General features: G+C 33.3%; 1 protein-coding gene across 1 annotated transcript in view; it reads left to right on the top strand.

The window, feature by feature from the left end:
* Positions 1-14,326, top strand: part of ZNF385D (zinc finger protein 385D) — an 844,414-nt gene that overhangs the window by 191,202 nt on the left and 638,886 nt on the right. The window contains exon 2 of the mRNA XM_020290132.2: positions 7,612-7,830. Within this exon, the coding sequence (XP_020145721.1) occupies positions 7,612-7,830 (219 nt within the window). The remainder of the gene's footprint in view (positions 1-7,611; positions 7,831-14,326) is intronic.

Below are 14,326 nucleotides of genomic sequence, written 5' to 3'. Positions count from 1 at the left end.
GAAAGCACAGAGATATTTGGTGCATTTTCAAGCAAATAGGGTTGATACATAAAGTAGCCTTTAAAAAATTGTGGTCTGATTAGTCAAAAGCAGGACTCATAGTGCAGCTCAGCATCCCTGGTGGGGTGGCAGGGGGCACTGAGAGGCGTAACTTGAGGGGGTCATGTTTTACTAAGAGTTCCCAAGGGCATAACTGATTCCAGAAGACATTCCTAAAATAGGGAAAATGGGTTAGAAGACAGGAAAAGATTTACACAATGTTGGTTAATAATAATATAATTTTTCATAAGACTTCAAAACTGTGAGGGATAACTAAATAACATTGAAATTTAAGATATACCTGACCCATTATTGGATATAGTTTCTAGTTGAAAATTTTATCTTTTTTAAAAGAAAATAAGAATTGCTTTTAAAAAAAATTTTTTTTAGATTAAACTATGAGCTTCTGTTTGACCTCAAAGATAATTTAGTGTTCATAGTGAGTCACATGCAGAGTAAGGTAGAACTTTTTTCATCTGAGTTTTCAAATAGAAATTCTGATTTGAAGTTTGCAATTCTATTAACAAAAGCCCACTGCTTCAAAAAGGGGAAAGGAATGTATTTAAAACTTTCATTCTATATCTCATCCTGCTGCTCTGGGTTTAATTTTTGTAGGTGAATCCTTGAATATTCAGTAAGAGTTCCATCACCTTGTAAAAACCATAATTGTATTGAGAATAACAAATTTAGTTTGATGCCGTGATGTGATAAAAACTGTAATTGAAACACAATCCATTAACCTTGATTTGTCTTACATAATCTTCTATAATATAATTTCCTATCATAAAACTAAGATATTACTAATTAAAATGGCTTCATTTTTAAGGTTCCAAAGTGATATTTAAATTAGGAGACGATAAAAAACAATTGCTGTGTTTTAATGAAGAACTTATAGTAACATATGAGAAACAATTATTCTAGATTGTCTGCTGTTCTGTGGCATTCCCCCAATTTATCTGTAATGTCTGATTTTCATAGCTATATTTTGGTAAATGTATGTGGATTCATTTGCTATACTATATATATGCAACTGAAGCTGAATACTGTGATAGAATATGTGGGTATTAGATATTTACAAAATTATCGTAATGCTATCTTTGTGCCTAATGTGGGAATTTCCAGATGCTTTGGTTTTAATTTTAAATTCACACTGCACTCTAGTGGGGAATGAGATCAATGCAAAATTATTTTTTACTGGTACTTTATAGTAGTAACTATGGACTATTAACAATTTTAATAGTGTGTGAACTGTAATTTTCTCAAAGCTGAAATGCTATAAATGTAATTTATTATATACATGATATGTATTTAATATTTTCCAATGACAATAAAATATAGTTGTTTTTAAAATTATTCTTGAAAATAGAGGAGAATTCACTACTGAAGTAGTTCATTTGATTTCATGCAGCATATTTGGAATATATATATTTGTATACAGATGTAATTGATATTCTATGAATCTCAATATAAGGAAATGCTGAATAAAAGTTAATCCTTCATTTGTTTTACCAAGAAGAAAAAAAGAATGAACAGTTATTTCCATAAATTTTAAGAACAAGGATAGGATTTCAAAATATTTGCTTATAATGTTTCATTGCTAGTCTTAATTTTATGAAGCAGTTTTACTTAAACCCTGCATAGGTACCTTTTACAACAATGTCTTTGTCCTCACTACAGCTACCTTTTGAATGACTTAAGAGTTGTTTTTTAATTTTTTTAAGTTATTTCAAATTAAGTTGAGTGCTTTCCAAACCTACTTATGGTGTTGTCTCTGGAAATTTTTATTGCAAGCAAGCAATATGCAATCCCACAACATTAGTACAGTATATTTTCCCATTTTACTCTATACAAGGTTATTTAAGATTTCCACAACTTTTTACTAATTTTTAAGTTGACCTTTAAATAGTTCTTCAAAATGACAGTTCTGAAGAAATAGTTGTAGGTATATGATTAAATCCTCAAAAATAATTACTGAATCTTTTTTATATTTATTATATTCTCTTCTATTGAGCCAGTCAAGAAAAATTGCATGAGAACTACAAACTCAGTAAGAATTTGTACAGTCATAGATATTACAACTCCCCTTCTTGAAATGGGCTAAATTGATGTCTTTACCAAATGATACTTTTTTCATAATTAAAACAATTGAGAAAGCTCTTCGTAATCTAATAGACTCTGTAAGGAATTAAATATTGGTAGATTCCTCTTTTCAGAAGGATAATTTTTTAAACAAACCTTTTGTTACATTTGGAAAATATTTAGATATTTAATTTTATTTCTTCAATAAAATTGATTTTGAAAGAAATGTCCAAAATATATCACCTGTTCTTCTCTGTATAAATATTTTTCAAACTGAAAAAATTAAAGCTGCTTCTCAAATTAACTAATTATTTCTACTTTTTTTATGAAATAGCCCTCTGTCACCCACCCTAACTAGTTGTAATTCAATTTTGTCACCATAAAATATCTATAGATCAAATTTTTATTTTATTTTCAGATGAACTAAAAAAGATTTCTAGATATGCTATCAGACCAAGATTTCTGAAGAAATTTTTAGTGTTTAGTACTGATTCTACTACCATTCATAGAAGCATGTCTGTACTAAATGTGTTCTGGATTTGTAAGTTCCTATCTGCCTACTTTTAAAAAATTTTATGGTGTGAGGGGCTATAAAAACAAGGATATTTTGGTTTGCTTACATAATTTACAGTTATACGACTTTGAAAGTCATTTGTAAAGCTTCTTACAATAATTTCCTGTTAGCAGATGTTATTAGCTGTCATTTCATGATGGATTCAAATTATCTTAGAACCCCAAGATTCTTGGAGATTTTAGATGCTTGCCATTTTGGCAAGGTAGCAGATGTAAGAAGAGTGGATGAAACTAATTGTGGTCAAAATAATGGAACCTGACTTGTTAACTTTAAAATATAACACTGACATTATTTGTAGGGAAAGTTTTCTGCTCAGTAAAATTGGATTTGGTTTCCAACTAACATATACTAATATATATCTTGCATACTTTAATTTTATATTAATGAGTGTGGGAGTTCTGAAAGAGTTGAAATACTAAAGACAGTATGAAATTCCTAAATTCTTAATTATATAGTGATTGGTTGAATAACACAGTGTGTATATGTGTGTGTGTAAATAGCTCATCTTTTATCTTGTTTGGAACCAACAATAAATAGACACAAGGGCTCAGTTGAAGTATAGTGGAATTTTTGTTAGTGGGTTGGTAGATTATTTAGTAGGAAAGGTGGAATTAGAGAACTGTGCCCATAGTTGGCTTTTCACCCTTTCCTCTCTGAATTGAATTTAACCACATCATCACAGACAGGGCAGCTGGAGAATTCTGGACCTTCTACTAAGGGATGGGCAGCCTTTACATGGGGAGTTCACATATGGCCAACAGGAAGATAAAAATGTAATTTTAGGTGAATTTGAGATACAGAACCAAGCTGATGGGCCATACATGAAGCAGTGACCTTTTCCTTCATCATCTCAATCACAGAATTAACTTCTTCTGCTATGAGATGAAGGAGCAGGGAATAAAGGGGGCAGAAGTTTGTTTCTCAGAGCACACAAGTTCTAGAGAGGTTGCTGTTTTATTGTAAAATGAGAGAGAATGAATGGTCCTTGCTCTATTCCCAAACTTTTTTAAAAATTTAAATCAATCTTTTATTTTACAATAGTTGTAGAGTTTCAGAAAAGTTTCCAAGTTAGTAGAGTTCCCATACTTCTCACCCCTTTCCTCTACTGTTGATATCTTGTGATAATATGGTACATTTACCACAACTAATGGACCAATAATAATGCATTATTGTTAATGAAACTCTTACCTTATTTGGATTTCATTAATTTTTCCTCCAGTGTTCATATTCTGTTCTAGGATCTCATCCAGGTTACCACATTTCATTTAGCCTTGATATTTCCTTAGGCTCCTCTGGGCTGTAACACTTTCTAAGACTTACCCTGGTTTTGAGGTGCTTGACAGTTTTGAGGAGTATTGGCCAGGTGTTTTGTTGAATGTCCCTGAATTTGTGTTTGTCTGACATTTTTCTCGTGGTTGACTTGGGTTATGGGTTTTTGCAAGGAAAATCACAGAGGCAAAGTAATAATACCATTTCTAACACATCATATCAAGAATTCATGCTCTCAGTGTGACTTATCACTGCTGATGTTAAACTAGGTTATGTGGCTGAGGTAGTATTTGTCAGCTTTCTTCACTATTGAGCTACTTTTCTCTTCTTTCCATACTGTGCTATTTAAAAGCATCTCACTAAGCACAGCCTGTACTTAAGGAGTAGAGGATTATAGGGTTGTGCCCTATCCCTCCTCTTTAAATGAAGAATATCTATTTAAAATATTTGGAATACTTCTACATGAGAGGTCTGTATCTTTTCCCCTGTTTGTTACATCAGTATGTATTCATTACCAGCTTTCGTCCTTGGGAGCTTTTTCAGTTGGCTTCTGTATCTATTCTTTAACTTTTGATTCTTAATCAATTTGATTGATTAAGTTTAGGGTCCGCCAGGAATATGCCCTACTACCTCACGGGTGGTGTAGATTAGAGCAAATCAGCACCTCTTAGAACATTCTTGATACCAACAGCTGGTGTTTTGGCACAAGTGGTGATATTTCAACTTTAATCAAAATAATATACTAAATAAAGCAATTTCAAGAACCATGTTGCATCCCAGGAAAAATATTATTTCTAATTTTATTTTTTTCTCAAATTATCTTATCTTGCTTAATATTGCTTACCAAAGATGAGTCTTCTTGTGTGTGCCACGTTTTAATTATTCCTATGAGTCTTTAAAATCAAATCAATCTCCACATCTAGAAAATTAAAACGCATACATAAGCAAACACCTAATTCCTACAATAATCACCTCCAGGATCATTTTAGTCCTTGAAACTATTAAATAGTGCTGTCTAGACTCACATTATTGTATTAAGACAAACATCTGCCTAGTGTGTTAATAGTTCCAGGGGATACAGATTAGGTCGGGAACACATGGACAAATCGATAAAATATTTTCAGCTCCAAGATGGTTGCCTAAAGTTTATATATGACTGCTGAATCTTCTCTCAATGGAACTCAAATGAGCAAAATGTATCTTCAAGAATCTAAACAGGACACTTTTTTTTATATCAGGAGGAAAAATCACCATTTGATACATTGCAGTTTTCTTGCAAAGTCTATAAATATTTCATGATGTCATACCCCAGTCACAATAATTTATTTCAAGTTCCCTTTTCCCTTTCATGTCCATACCATACAGTCAAATATCTTACTCTCTTTCCTTTGAAAGTTTTTGTCCTTGCACCCCAGTACAAAATTAATTGTTGGGGCACTGTCTAGTGACATAGTCTTCAATTTCTTTTGTGAACAGGGAACCCTTCATATATAAGCAAATAAATCTCATACATTTGAAAGAAAATTTCTTCTCCAATATTTTCCTCTGCTAAATTGTTGGCAGACATTCTTATTTTATGAGTCAAGGTGGAAATGTGGATCAAAGAAGAAAATCTTTCCTTCCAAACATATGCATATGTTAGGTAAAAATGATGTGTTATTAAGTGCTCACCTACTGAGACTATCTCTGTAGCTTGGCCCGTTTCTGACAAGCCTCAGCTGTTCAAGCTCTTTTTTGGCTTATGTCTTTGAAATATATCATTTTATTTTTTCATAATAAATTTAATAAATAGTCATCATGTAAAATTTTGAAAATGCAGTGAAGTCAGCAGAAAAAAGCCAACTCTAACCATTCAGAATCAAATACTGCTAATATTTTCCCTAAAACTAGTTTATGGTTTACATAGTTATAAACAAATGATATGCAAATTTATATCTTATGTTTATTTTTCACTTATATACAAAAGAATTTTCCACATTATAATATTGTCCCAATCTGCTTTTAATGGCTATAAAATATTGCAGTGATTAAGTACACCACCATTTACTTAATCTTTTTTATTACTTAATAACAATTGAGATAAGAGCCTTTAAAAGTATAAGTCAACTCTAGAAAAAAGAAGTTTATAGGTATTCTAAATATAACCTGGATAGATACTTAAATTGTTTTATTTATATAAAATAAGAAAAATTTATATGTTTATATATTTTCCTTTAAAATTAATCATTTTACAAAACCTATACATTTTCTTTTAAATATGACCACTTGTATATTTAATATTATTTTAATAAGGTTACCTGAGAAAGAAAAAAATTTCCTTTTTAAAAAGAGGTTAACATACTTTAAATTAGTCCATAAAAAAAAGCATGCATTGTGTACCTTAAAAATCTTTTACTCTATTGGATAGTGACTTCAGTATCCTTTAATAGATTCAAGTGTTAGGTTGTTTTGCATGAGTTCACTAGTTTGATTTTCCTTAAATATTTATGGAAAACTAGTTCTTACATATTGCTAAAATTATTTTGCCGTGTGTTATCTCATTTTCCTGCTGCTAAAGCCCATGCCCTTCCCATCATTATAAGTAAGTTTGTAAAATGGCAAGGACCATCTTTGTCATTCTCTTCAATTTATTTCTAGTACCTAGGATGGTGCTGTCACATAATAGGCAATTTAATAAATGCATTAAAATAATGACTGCTTTCCTCTGGCAATATTTCCAGAGTATAAAATATTCCTTAAAGAATTTGTAGAATTCAAATGGAAATATCATATCTAGACCATAAGTTTTGCACATGCTTGTATAGTAAAAGCATGGAAAAATTTCAAAAGACACTATTATTATTTTAATTATTTGAAAATGAATAATAAATATGCATTCCAGTAGTTACTTTAATTATCGCCATTTTAAGGCTAGAGATAATGAAATTGATAGATACTCTTTTGTGTTTGGTCTGAGTATACAAAGCATATATTTATCCAACAGAAATGCTTTCCAATGTAATCCTTAGGTCAGTCGTACTATTTTGCACTCTGATTATGAAACTAGCTAGGATATTCAAGGCTGCTTTTGTGCTTCAGAATTTAGGGTGTTGAAACAGTTTTAAAGTTTTGTATATGTAGAATGTGTCCATCCAGATGCGAGTCACTTTATGTAACAAGAAAAAATATAAAAATAAGGGGATTTTATTTAGTTGAATCAAAAAAAATCTAATACATGATAGAGAATATGGTAATTAAGAACTTGGGACTCGGAGATAAATAAAACTAAATGCTTATTCTAGCTATACCACTTGTTAACTGTGTGACCTTAGACAAGTTTTTTAACCACTTTGAAATTTAGTGTCCTCAGCTATGAAACAGGAAAAATTATAGTGCTTATTTCATTGTTATGATGATTAAATGAGATAGTGGGGACCATTAGCACAGTATTGGGTACAGAAAAAACAAATTAAAATGTTTGCCATTTGTATTCCATTAAAGAGGTTATCTGCTTTGGAAACTATAGAAGCAACCTATTAAAATAAGAGGACATAGAAATTCTGAATTCTTAAGGGTGCAGAACAATGTCTATTTGTTACCCAATTAAAAAAAAATATGAAGGAATCGAGAAACCTTGATCTGCCTGTTCATAACTTTCTTTGCAACCCTAGATTTCACATGTGCACAAGATGGAGAGAGTGAGGCTGAATTAATACCTGACGACTTTGACGAAAAACCAGAAAGAGAAAAGAAGCATACTAACTTCACTTTGTGCAATGTGTGTAACATTCAGCTGAATTCGGCTGCTCAAGCACAAATCCACTACAATGGCAAATCACATCAGAAGAGATTAAAACAACTGAGCAATGGGATGCTGAAAAGTGACAATGGTAAGGCTTTCTATAAATATATTCTTGATTTTAAATCGTCAACTTAAGTTATTTGCGTACCTGCAGATGTGAAAGATAAAAAAATGGAATAATCTCTATTTTAAAAAAAGCAGGCAAAAAAACATTAGATAAAAGCTTTAACAATTATAGTACATTAAAATAAATCATTTCTCTTTGAGGGAGAAGGAGAAATTTTGTTTGTTGTATGTACTCAACTGCATTAGGATTGTGACCACCAGGAAATTCGCTATTATTTAAAAAGGTTGTTTTTAGAGTTTATTGATGTTTGCATTTAATATAGTTACATATGGAAACAGGCATCCTTTCACAGTGTATATAAAAAAAACAGTGGCTTTTTACGAACTTTTTGTATTTTTCAGGTGTGGAGGAGTCAATTGGTTAGTGACATTGCAGTTGATTTGAAATAATACACATCTTTTCAAATAGGTGTTTTAATCAATAAACTATGCTGCATTAGTGCAGACAATGTTTAAATTTGCTGGTGAAAATTATTGGCTTGTTTAATAACTTTAGACTACTTTTTTAAAGTATGTGTTGAATTTGAGTGAACAGATTTTAAAAATAGCACAAAAATACCTTTGGATACAAATGGAAGATTATTAGAAAATACGGACACCTGGGGAGAGGTGGGTGAACTTGTGAAGAGGGGACTTTGGAGAGCTTATCCGTAAAAAACTAGAGTTACAATAATGTATTCTGGTTGGATGTTTTATATTTGATAAATAAGATATATTTTATCTAAATTCTACTGACATTTTAACAGGAGGCTGAATTTTAATCTGTTCTAATAGTTGACAGTATAAATATTTTTAATATAATTTTGTGATTTGCTTCAATGTGACCAAATAATGAGAAGAAAAAAGTAGTATGTTTTTAAAATGCCAATTGCTTCAACCTTGCTTTATGTAGTCTTCGTTTGTTTGTTTTTAGCATGAATGCGCTATAATAGCCTAATGAAAAGGATTTCATATTTCTCTTTCAAATGTATGGCATTTAGTTAATCATGGATGTTATTTGTTGAAAAGATGTAAAAAACGAAAAGTGTCATCAGAAAGTAACTATTAAGTTCTATGGGCATAAAATGAAGCTAGCAAGGCAAATGCACTTAGTGAGCCATGATTTAAAATGTATGTTCCACGGTCTCTACTTTAAACTATCTAAGAATAATCTATTACTTATCATTAACTTTTAGGTGATATTATCTGAAGTACAGCATGATTGAAATCTAAGTCGTTCTTTTTCTTTATGTTTGTGTTGGTGATGATCAGGGTGTAAGCTTTGGTGTTTTATGCCACCTACTTTGATAATCACAAACCTCTTTTGGAGAAGTAAAAAACAATATTGTAGAACAAAATATATGCCTAGTTTAGAAATCCAAATCAGAGCTAGTCCCAGACAAAGTTTAGAATGACTGAAGATTTTTAGACCACACTGGGAATGAGTTTCTTCAAATGGAATATTTCAAAATGATCATATCAATGCACTTATTATGGGCTAGTAATGTACTAAAAGCTTTATGTACATTTTGTTATTCTAATTTTCCTCACAACCAATCATAGTGATATTGTGATTATATTCATTTTATCTATGTGAAAATTGAGGATAACATCAAATGAATAATATGCCCAAGGTCATACAGCTATCAAATGGTCAAATTTGCAATCACACCCTGGTCTTACTCTCTTAAATATCTGCACTTCTAAAGTCTACTGTCTCCCAAAATGAATATTTTGTAGAAACTGTGCCTTTTTTCATTCAAACAGAAAAATCATTTTAGGAGAGCATGAAAAATTAAAATTCTAATACATTCCCCTAAATTCTTTGATTAATATAGTACTCAATGAAATATTAATTGCTAGATTTTCTATTCGGATTATTTTTTCAGGCTTTTTAAGTTTACACATGATGATAAAAACATGATGGGAGCACTGGCATTAGGTAATATCAGTTTGGCCTGAAATTATACTTCAGAAGAAGGAAGATTTGGGGCTGAGAAAAGCCAGGGATGTCAGGGCCAACTCTTGGGGACTAACCAGAAATTAGGGGAGATTCCGGAGCCAACAGTGTCAATCACATTATCTGAGAAGGTACAGAGAAATTAGCTTTAATCTGGGCTGTGTCTGTGTTCAAGGTCATTTGATCTGATGTGTGAAGTGTACTTGCCTGAATCATTACAGAGCTATGGATACTTAAAGTAGGACAGAAAACTCTACAGTAATTCTCAGTAGTGGATTTTAAGTTTCTAGGGACCCCCCTGGTTATGGGATTGGGTTAGGGTTAAGGGATGAGTTGCCAAGAATTCAGTGTGGTTCAAATTTCAATAGTGTGCCTGGATTTCCTCCTAAGAAAAGAACTGTAATGTTTGCTTGCGAACTAAGACAGAAATCATGATGTAAAGATTTAATCCACCTCTTAAGGGTTAGGAGAAGGGTTATGTTCTCATAGCAGATTGCAGAGTTAGTAGAGCAAACCTAATTAATTTCAAATCCTAACATTTAGTAGGATAGGGGTTTCTTACATTCTGCCAGGTGCCATCAGTAGGTATTTGTAAGTGGGAATACACATTAAATATTTCCCTAGACTGTTCTGTTGATTGCCTTATGTGACTCCCAGTCAGGCCACCCATCACTTTGCAACTGATCGGTTCCCATGGCTCTTACATAGAGAACTGTCACTTTTCCATGGCCACTATGGCCATCAGACAAGATATTGACATAGAGCAGGATCCCCTGCTTTAAAAAAAAAAAAAAAATTGCTCTACTTTTTAGAGCAATTTTTTTTTAATTATTTTTTTTATTTTGGCATATTATGGGGGTACAGATTTTAAGGTTTCAATAAATGCCCATTTCCCCCCCTCCTCCCAAAAGTCTGAGTCTCCATCATGACCATCCCCCAGATGGTGCACATCTCACTCACTATGTATGTATATACCCGAACCCTCCCCTCTCCCCCCTGCCCAATACCCTATTACTGTAGCACCTATGTGTCCACTTAGGTGCTACTCAGTTAATACCAGTTTGCTGGAGAATATATCTGGTGCTTGTTTTTCCAATCTTGGGATACTTCACTTAGTAGTATGGGTTCCAGCTCTAACCAGGAAAATATAAGGTGTGCTATATCACCATTGTTTCTTAGAGCTGAATAGTACTCCATGGTGTACATATACCACATTTTATTAATCCATTCTTTGATTGATGGGCACTTGGGCTGTTTCCACAGCCTTGCAATTATGAATTGTGCTGCTATAAACATTCGAGTGCAGGTGTCTTTTTTGTAGAGTGTCACTGGATCATTTGGGTAGATGCCCAGCAATGGGATTGCTGGATCAAATGGTAGATTCACTTGTATCGCTTTAAGGTATCTCCATATTGCTTTCCACAGAGGTTGAACTAGTTTGCAGTCCCACCAGCAGTGTAGGAGTGTTCCCATGTACCCTCTGTTCCTTCCACACATGGCTCCCGTCCTGCACCACAGCACACATCTGGTACAATTATGAACCTACAGTGACACACCATTGTCTTCCACAGTCCACAGTTTACAGTGGGGTTCACTCTTGGTGGCGTACTTTCTATGGGTTTTGACAAATGTAACATGACATGTATCCAACCATCACGGTATCACACAAAAAAGTTTCACTGCCCTCAAAATCCACTGTGCTCTGCTTATTTTTCCATCCCTCTCCCCAACCCCTGGCACCACTGATCTTTTATTGTCCCCATGTATTTGCCTTTTCCACGATACCACAGATAATATTAAAATAGTTATCATGCAGTATGTGGCCATTTCAGATTGGTTTCTTTCACTTAGTAAGATAAGTTTTCTCCATGTCTTTTCATGGCTTGATAGCTCATTTCTTTTTAGCATAAAACTACCCTTCTTTTGTTTATTTTATTAAAAAAAAAATCCGTCCCAACCCTTTATTTTCCATAACACTGCCACATGGTTATATCAGACTTTTCTGAAGGTTCATCAGGGGAAACAGGGATTGTAATTAAAGGGCTGTACAACAGAGGGGAAGACAATTTATTCACTTGGGGTAACTTTTGTGCAGGGAGAAAGACCTGGTTGCACTCTTCAAAAAGAATTCCTATTTGGGAAGATCCTAGTTGATAGCCTAGCCCCTCTGCCCTCCTGTCTTCCTCAACTCCCTTTAGGAAGTGCTTCTTTTTATTACTTCTCTAGTGTGTAAAAAGAAACCATCATTTTTAACTGTAGGTGTGTCTAATTATAGGCCATCAATCTCACAAATAAATTAGTACTTTACATTAATATACAGAAACATATTATTTCTTTTAGATATCCTCCATATCCCCACTATAAAAATGTGCCCTTCAGGCTTCTTGGCAATAAGAAAAGAGCCCAATTATAAGCTTTATATACCTATTAATGGTCATTCCATTACCTATACAGAGGCCAAGCTAAAAATAACAATTCATGCCAATAATAAATCCTATAAATTCTTAGTAAGAGAATCATCATTTTGAGGTTATTTAGAGAAAGATATGGGAGTTGTTTTATTCTCTTTGAGCATGCACATTTGTAAAAATGATTGCTGTGAACTCTTTTTTTCAGAAAATTTTCACCTCAATTTAGATTTCAAATGAAAAATACTTAAATATAATATGTTTAAAAAGAATATGACCAAAGAGATTTTAATCTATATTTACCCAACTTTGTACAGGTTGCAAATAAAATGAATAATAATAGACATGGAACTAATTTTCAATATTCATTTTGGAATGTCTAAATGAAAAAAAAAATAATTATTTTGGTATCAAAATGTTGTGTAATCAGACGCCTCAAGGTATATCCTAGTATATACTACAAAAAAAACAGCATGAATAAGATAGAGTATCATGGTATCTCAAATAAAGTTTTTATATTTCTGAAAAAAATATGGCATTTCACATGTCATCTTACTAGAGAAAATGATCTTCTGAAGATCACAATAAAAAACTATCTGATATATACAAATTAATTAGGAGACTATTGTTCCCAAAGATAAGAGTACCTTCAATTTCTGGTAGTGGTGTACATTTTTGCAGAAATAAAGTTATATGGACCACATATGCACCGCCCAAATGCATGTTGTTCTGAGACTCCCAAGTCCTTCCTGCTGAGTTGGAAAGTTGCCCGCTAAATTCCTCCCCAAGCATTGCCCTCTGTTGATAGGAACTACCTCTCCTGAGTTTGTTCCTGCCCCTGGGCCCACCTGCATCCAATGGCAGATCAATGTTGGAGTACAAAGTCCCAGCCCCCTGCCTCAAAAGTGGGCAGGCATCTCTGAAAGGCCATTCCAACTTCAGAATCATTTATGTCTTTGTTGAAATTTTATCACAGTCTATCCTCACTCTCTACTGAGTCCTGCTTTCCTCATGTCTCACAGGTATTAGATCTCTAGTCTACCACCTGCACATAAAATCTTCATCTTAGAGTTTGCTCCTGGGAATCCACTTAAGACACCACCGATACTGCTTTGAAAGTCATTGGTGTGAAGTCAATTTCCTTCCACCTCTAAAGATTTGAGTCTAAGTCTGCTGAAATGAATTGACAATAGACAGGTTAATAGGAAAAAAATGGTGTACAAATGTATTAACATGCACAAATATGGGAACGCTACATATGGTATGTGAGACTCAAAGAAGGGGCCAGAGGTTGAAGTTTATATACCATCCTGAGGCTGTTGAAAGAACAGGTGTTCAAGGATCTCGTGTGGTAGGTGGAGGTGGTGTCACAGGTTATGGGACAGTGCGGGGAGGAAAGCATGCAAGGGCTGCCTTGTGATACAAATAAAAATCTCCCAGGGAGACTCAGAGCCTCCCTCAGACAGAGTAGATAGTGGCCTATAGTAAAATGTCTCTGTAAGCCCTTCAAAATTGTCAGACTTTTAGTCTGTTTTTCCTGTGAATAAATCTTTTATAGGTTCAGACAAGGCAGGTAAGGGGGTAGAGAGTGGGGGCTCAGAGAAAACATGTTTGTGTCTCCTGTTGATTTCACCAGTGTAGATTTTCTACATATATGTAAACCTCCCCTCACAAAAGGACAACTTTTCAAAGCTCTTCCTGTGCTGTGTAGCCCCTCTGAATAGCCATCTCAAAATATGCCAAAGAAGTATAGGGTAAAATATTCTAGCAAAGTCTCAATAAATGAGCGCAATATGTTTTATTGTGCAAATGCAATAAAATGTAATTCTTTCATCCACTCTTATTTTCCATTTGATGTTTGTGATTTAAGGTTTACCATTAAAAATGCAAAGGGAATGAAAAGGGGACTGGAATTAATTGTTCCAGGTATTTTATACATCATCTATTGAACCCCAATCAACAATTCTACAAAGTAAGTGTTTTTAAATCTATTTTACAAATAAGATATCCAAGGAACAAAGAAACTAAGAGACTTGCTGATATAGCTGTTGGTCCATAAAGTTGCTGAGGTCTACATTATCAACAACACATTCATCTGTCTGGTAAACTTA

The sequence above is a fragment of the Microcebus murinus genome, chromosome 1 (assembly GCF_040939455.1).
Source record: "Microcebus murinus isolate Inina chromosome 1, M.murinus_Inina_mat1.0, whole genome shotgun sequence".
NCBI lineage: Eukaryota > Metazoa > Chordata > Mammalia > Primates > Cheirogaleidae > Microcebus > Microcebus murinus.
Note: the sequence above shows the minus strand (reverse complement) of the source record. Positions and strands in the feature narration are given on the sequence as shown.